This window comes from Varroa destructor, unplaced genomic scaffold, assembly GCF_002443255.2.
Source record: "Varroa destructor unplaced genomic scaffold, Vdes_3.0 BEIS01000007.1, whole genome shotgun sequence".
In the NCBI taxonomy this organism is placed as follows: Eukaryota; Metazoa; Arthropoda; class Arachnida; order Mesostigmata; family Varroidae; genus Varroa; species Varroa destructor.
Window position 1 is genome coordinate 1,906,098 of NW_019211460.1, and position 6,000 is coordinate 1,912,097.

Sequence of the window (6,000 nt, forward strand, 5' to 3'; positions counted from 1 at the left end):
ATGAAAACTATTATGTTATGTTTCTATTATTATCTAAGTCTGTTATGGTTTCGTTTAAAATTCCCAGCATAGTTCCAGTCTTGTGTTGAAGCCATCTAAACCAACCGCATGAGCAAAATGATACTGTGTTCCTTTTTTGTCAGCGCGATTGCCTTCTCGGCTTTGTTCTTTAAATTAACTCTTCTGTCCTTTTTGCTCGTCGCTACGGCAGTCTTCTTTGCTGGCCTCACTTTACAGTATTTCGTATTATCTACAATGTAGCATTGTATAAATCCTTGTTTAAAAGTTTATGGGTAATATGTGCCGGAGTTAGTACGCGAGGCTCCGTTTTGATACCGTGTTTGTTTCGAAACCGGGCAAAGATTGTTGGAAACTGTCCCTTTGAGTAAATTTTAAGCGGGGTTTCACGTAGATACATTGCTCACATTTCGATAAATGTGACCAATGCGTCTACGTTCCATAACTACGTTGTTTTTCAACATAACTATTTTTTAAAATGTGATTGTCTGACAAGCCCCTTTTTTGCTTCAAGTGCAAAAGCCGCACTGCCTTATAGCATTGTTTTATAACGAAGCGCGGAACTTCCACTGTATTGAACCTACGCAACGTGGCGTACATAAGCGTGAGCTTTTTATACATTGGTTTACGTGGACTTCCCATCGCAGTTATGGATTCCATTTGCTCCTAATAATCAGAAAAAGAATTTTGAGTCTGTTTAGAGTAAAAAAGTAGGACCTACTTGGCAATGGTCATATGTATCTAGCCATCGCGGACGATTGTTCGGTTATAAAACAGTATGAAATACCTGAGGATTTCTAAGTCGAAATGGTTACTCAGTGTTGTTTTTTTACTTACCATATTTTGTCCGATTTTGATTAAAATAACTATGAGTAGGCAGACCATAGATACCACCATAGTCGTGTTCATTAGGAAAAAAAATTACGAGAGGGATGCCGCTGGTGTGTGTACTTAAAAGTATGAGGAAGAAACCAATTATCCTTTAAATTCTCACTGGAATTTTAGAGGGCGGCAAAAAATGGGCGGCTTGTACAATTAGCGATTGGTGTGCTTCAGCATCTCTGTTTTCCTGAGGGGAAAAAATACCGTCAAATAGCAATGATAAATCGCGAATGAGTGTCATAGCAGTCTTTGCATTTGTAATACAACTATCAGGCTTCGTAATTCGTTTATTTAACAGAAACATCTCCGTACTAACAAAGCTTTTATTGTCATACGATTTTTCATTCGTGTTTCCAGAAATATCGCCTGCTGAATTTAAGGTGCTTGTGGACATTCAAGCGCGTAAATCGACCCTCAAAGCGGAAATAGAACGCATTCGTTTCGAGATTGAATGCGTCACAAACGATATGGCCAAACTGGAATCGGCTAATGTCACTAGAGGTACAACATTTGCAATAAAAACGTTTTCAGTAACACAATGTAGGTCATGCCGTGTGCGTGCCAATCCCTTTCCCACTCAACGTTATGGCCTCCACAAAACAGCACCTTCTTTTCCTAAATATTAACTATACGTTTTACTTTTAGGCCCAAAAAAATCCTTAATCTGATATGAAACTTCGTGTGCTTGCATTCGATGTTGAACATTAATTTAATTAGAACAATAGTTTGAATTAGAGCAAAATGCTACACTTTATACTTGGTTGTTTCAACAAAAAGCTCTTAAGCTGGAACCTTTAGGACGAAACTTAAAAAAATAGCGCTCTGATGCTGAACACTAATTTATACGTTAAATAGTATTCACTAACGGCTGACGTCAGGTGTACTTTTTGTCGTTTTAGGCGGTGGGGCTGTTGATGGCGGTGGAGGCGAAAATGCGCGACTCAAATTTCAAGCTTCAGGACGAAAAATGTTCAATCTAGATCCTCGAAAAGGCATCAACTATCTTATTGACTTTGGGTAATTGACATCAGTGGACTTCAGTGAAACAATGAAATGAATACAGTTGCAAAGCTGCCAGCTGACATCGGCTCTATGTTTGCTTTACTTAGCAGCAATTTATATCACTAGCAGAAATAACTGTCTCATTCGGTACGGGTCCGTCGTTTCTGTTCTGTATCGCCGAACGTGCACATACAAACATACCAAATAACATTGACAGTGTATCCATGGCAGTTATGACTGGGTGAATAAGGAAGGACTATGCAAACATATGCCGATGAGCCGTTGGCATTGCTTGCGGTATCGTATGATTATAAAATGTTTTGATCCGTCTACCAAATTTGCCTATTTATTTACACTAAATGCTTGCAGTCAGTTGGAAAAGACTCCCGAAGCAGTTGCGGATTTCCTGTTCAATGGAGAAGGCCTGTCTAAGAAATCCATTGGAGATTATCTTGGAGAAAAAGAGGTTAGTTCACATGAATGCTTACATTGTAGTAGATACGTTACTATTCGAAAAAAAAAATATTATAGCACAATGAAAAGTTAGATAAGCAGCAGCACCAGCAACAAACATTCAATTATATTTTATGGCCAATCCGTATATATCCGTATAAATCTGTTGTATCAGTGTAATATTATGATTTGTAATTTTATCTATTTTTTTTTTTATATGAAATACCAAGAGGTAATAAGGGTAATTGATGCTCTTACAGTGACCGTTTTAGAACGCCTAATAATGTGGGATTTTGTTTCATGATGCAGCCATTCAACGAATCAGTGTTACATGCCTTTATTGGATTGCACGAATTTCATAATCTTATACTAGTCCAAGCGCTGCGGAGGTTTCTGTTCAGCTTTCGTCTGCCTGGTGAATCACAGAAGATTGACCGCATGATGCAAGAATTTGCCAACCACTATTGCCAGCAAAATCCCGTAGGTACCTCGATTTACCTGCGCGAGATTTTTCAAATGTCAGGCTTTCAATGGCTAAATCGTTATGTGCAGTGTTTGAGTTCAACCGTAACAATATATCTGCATATAGGCTAACGACAGAGAAGGCGTTCCATATTAGTGAGCAAGTATCAATTAAGTGTAGATGGCTATATAGATGGCTAAGTATAGAAGAACTGCTAAAACTCAACCCGTAAACCAAATGGTCATCTTTTTTAGAATTTACCTACTCCACACTACAGGACACGTACGTATAAGCTACCTATTAACAAAGACCCTTGACGTGTCGTACTTTCTTTCAGGGCGCTTTCTCTACGCCAGATCAGTGCTACATTCTGTCTTTCGCAATCATTATGTTAAATACGATGTTACATAATTCGGCTATTAAAGATAAGCCAACTACAGAGGGATTTATAAAGATGGTCACCGACTCCTCTATGAATTTTGACAGGTATACGCCTCTTTTAAGTTGAAAAGATAGAGCAGTATAACCAGTAGCATCCCCGATATCTTAACTGTCTGATTTAAGTGATCAGGTGAAATACACAAAGTTTACATTGTACGCTTTCAATTACTTTTAAACCTTCGGAAAGCAAGCTGTTTATTCTATTATTAAGCTTTTTTTTTCAACTCATATGTCTGTCATAGGGCAATGCTGGTGTCTATATATGAAAACATACGAGGAGAACCATTCAAAAAACCAGAGGACGATGGGAACGACTTAATGCACACATTCTTCAATCCCGACCGCGAAGGTTGGCTGTGGAAACAGGGCGGCCGCGTGAAATCCTGGAAACGAAGGTCTGTGAGACAACAGTGTGATATGCTCGCAACAACTGCGGTGTGTGAAAAAGAGAGGGCAATTGTTTATTAGGGTTCTTTAAAGACAGGTTGATCTCAATTACAAGTCTCTGCACATTCTCGAAACGATGCCTGGAAAAAATGTTGCAGACAGTACGCTACGTTTCACTGACATCATTTATATATGCCCGTAGAACACACATAGTCTGTGCGCGTGTGTGTGCTCCCTACACGAGGCAAGAAAAAAAGGATCAATGCGATTTTCGGGTGATATTATATGCTTTTATCCACTCATCTCAGCCCCTATTCTAATTATTCCTGCTCTTGGATTCAGATGGTTCATATTGTCAGACAAATGTTTGTACTATTTCGAGTTCACAACGGACAAGGAACCAAGGGGCATTATTCCACTTGAGAACGTTTCTGTGCGCGATGCAACGGACAACAATCGGTCGAGTCGAGCACACTGTTTTGAGTTATTCGCAACAGCCGGAAACTGTATCAAAGCATGCAAAACCGATTCCGACGGAAAGGTCGTAGAGGGTAAGTTGGGCCAAAAACTGATCACTAGGTTTTTGAATATCCTGCCTACTAGGACAAATAGACGACCTGCTACTACTATATCTAAACTTGATTTGCAAGTATAATGGTTTTTATATTTCGTCTTTAACTGCACCTGTAAGGTTATTTGCATTCTAAAATCGTTAAGTATTGACTACTATAGTAAATTGAATAAGTATCATGGTGTACAATTGTTGACTGTATACAGGAAAGCACACAGTTTACAGAATGTCGGCATCTACAGCCGAAGAAAAAGACGAGTGGATGCGATGCATCGAAAGGTAACTACTTACGACGTTTAACCGTCGTAAAGTATTATATGTAGTTTCGATCCCGTGAACTTAAAATGGTAGTTTGCTTAACCTGAAAAAAGATCGGCTTTCAGCGATATATTCTAATGACTCTTAAAGCTTTAACTATCTTTCTAAAAATTGATATTTACTTATAGCTATTGATTAGTTTCGGAGCGCTTACTGAACGAAACAGTAATCTCCACATCAGCATGAAGTGTTTAGGTGAACATAGCGGATACCCAAATCGTTTAATGCTGCCTTTACGCCTAAAATGTTCAAACGATTCGAGTATGACTAATATTTGAGTAGTCTTTCAACAAAGTAATAATCATGGTTAAATTGTTGCAGATCAACTACGCAACACCCGTTCTACAATATGTTGAATGCGCGCAAAAAGAAATTACAAGACACCCACGGTCACCACAAACAGCCACAGCAGTCACTACAACAGCAGTCACAGCAGCAGAACATTCAGCACTCACAGCAAACTTAATGAGCTCTTGATACTGGACAAAACTGAGTGCAAAGCAGATATATCAAAGGAAATGAAGCAATGCATGAAAACGATCGCCTATTTCCGAACAACTGGTCAAGCTACTTATCCTGTTGTTTTATGATTGTGTTGGGGCGTCCCTAAACAACACAAAATGAAGCCTCCTGTATTTTTCAATGTAGCTTCATAATGCCTGAGAAGTGTAATGTAATTTTTAGGAAGTTTTGTGACAGTGATGTTTCGTTGACTTCTCTTACAAGGAAAGATGAATCTATTGCGCAGCCTGACGCAATGTTTCTGTCGTCTAGTCGATGCATATTTAAGCCGCTGTTGTGAGCGCCAAGTGGAATTTCGAATTTTTCGGCACAACGATACTTTCAGTAACAATTGCACTACGACTTGTTGTTGTACACACTGACGGTATAGTACCATCGTATCAAAAGTAGGGTTTCATCGAAAGCCGGGTAATTCATTAACATCTTTCGATCAATTTTTTGCAGCTTAGGCCTGGCCCTTCCGTTGGTCTCTAGATTTATATACTGATGTAATTGATTCAAGTACTAATTTAACGGAAAACGTGTAAACAGCCGAAGTTCACAAGTGTTGCGACGCGTGTCCTTGTTTGCAATTTTTTAGTAACATGAGACAGATTATTATATATTCAGAATATTAGATAGCTTATTAATATTTTTGCTCTGTTGTTTACCCATTGCCAAGAGCGGATGTTATAGGAATCTCTTCTTTCAGAAACTACGCCGCCACTTCTTCCTTATGGAACTGGTGAACAATTATTGTTCGATTAAAATGTAGGGCCAAATTGTGCATCCTCGAAAGATGGAAGATACGGACAAATCTTGGATTATACGACTTGGAAGTGTGCTATATGAGTATACGTGTATGTGTTTGGGAACATTTCCACAATTCAGACAGCTGTGGGTGGTTTGTAAAAAGTGCCAACAGTAACCTAGTGTAAAGTAGCATAATATAGAAAAATTGAAT

General features: G+C 38.8%; 1 protein-coding gene across 1 annotated transcript in view; it reads left to right on the forward strand.

The window, feature by feature from the left end:
• step (cytohesin steppke) overlaps positions 1 to 5,719 on the forward strand; it is a 16,705-nt gene extending 10,986 nt beyond the window's left edge. Inside the window, exons 3-11 of the mRNA XM_022815726.2 lie at positions 1,258 to 1,401; positions 1,800 to 1,917; positions 2,272 to 2,368; positions 2,665 to 2,835; positions 3,156 to 3,304; positions 3,502 to 3,654; positions 3,989 to 4,197; positions 4,424 to 4,496; positions 4,857 to 5,719. Coding sequence (XP_022671461.1) covers positions 1,258 to 1,401; positions 1,800 to 1,917; positions 2,272 to 2,368; positions 2,665 to 2,835; positions 3,156 to 3,304; positions 3,502 to 3,654; positions 3,989 to 4,197; positions 4,424 to 4,496; positions 4,857 to 5,001 — 1,259 coding nt within the window. The 3' untranslated portion in view covers positions 5,002 to 5,719. The remainder of the gene's footprint in view (positions 1 to 1,257; positions 1,402 to 1,799; positions 1,918 to 2,271; positions 2,369 to 2,664; positions 2,836 to 3,155; positions 3,305 to 3,501; positions 3,655 to 3,988; positions 4,198 to 4,423; positions 4,497 to 4,856) is intronic.
• The last annotated feature ends 281 nt before the right edge of the window (positions 5,720 to 6,000 follow it).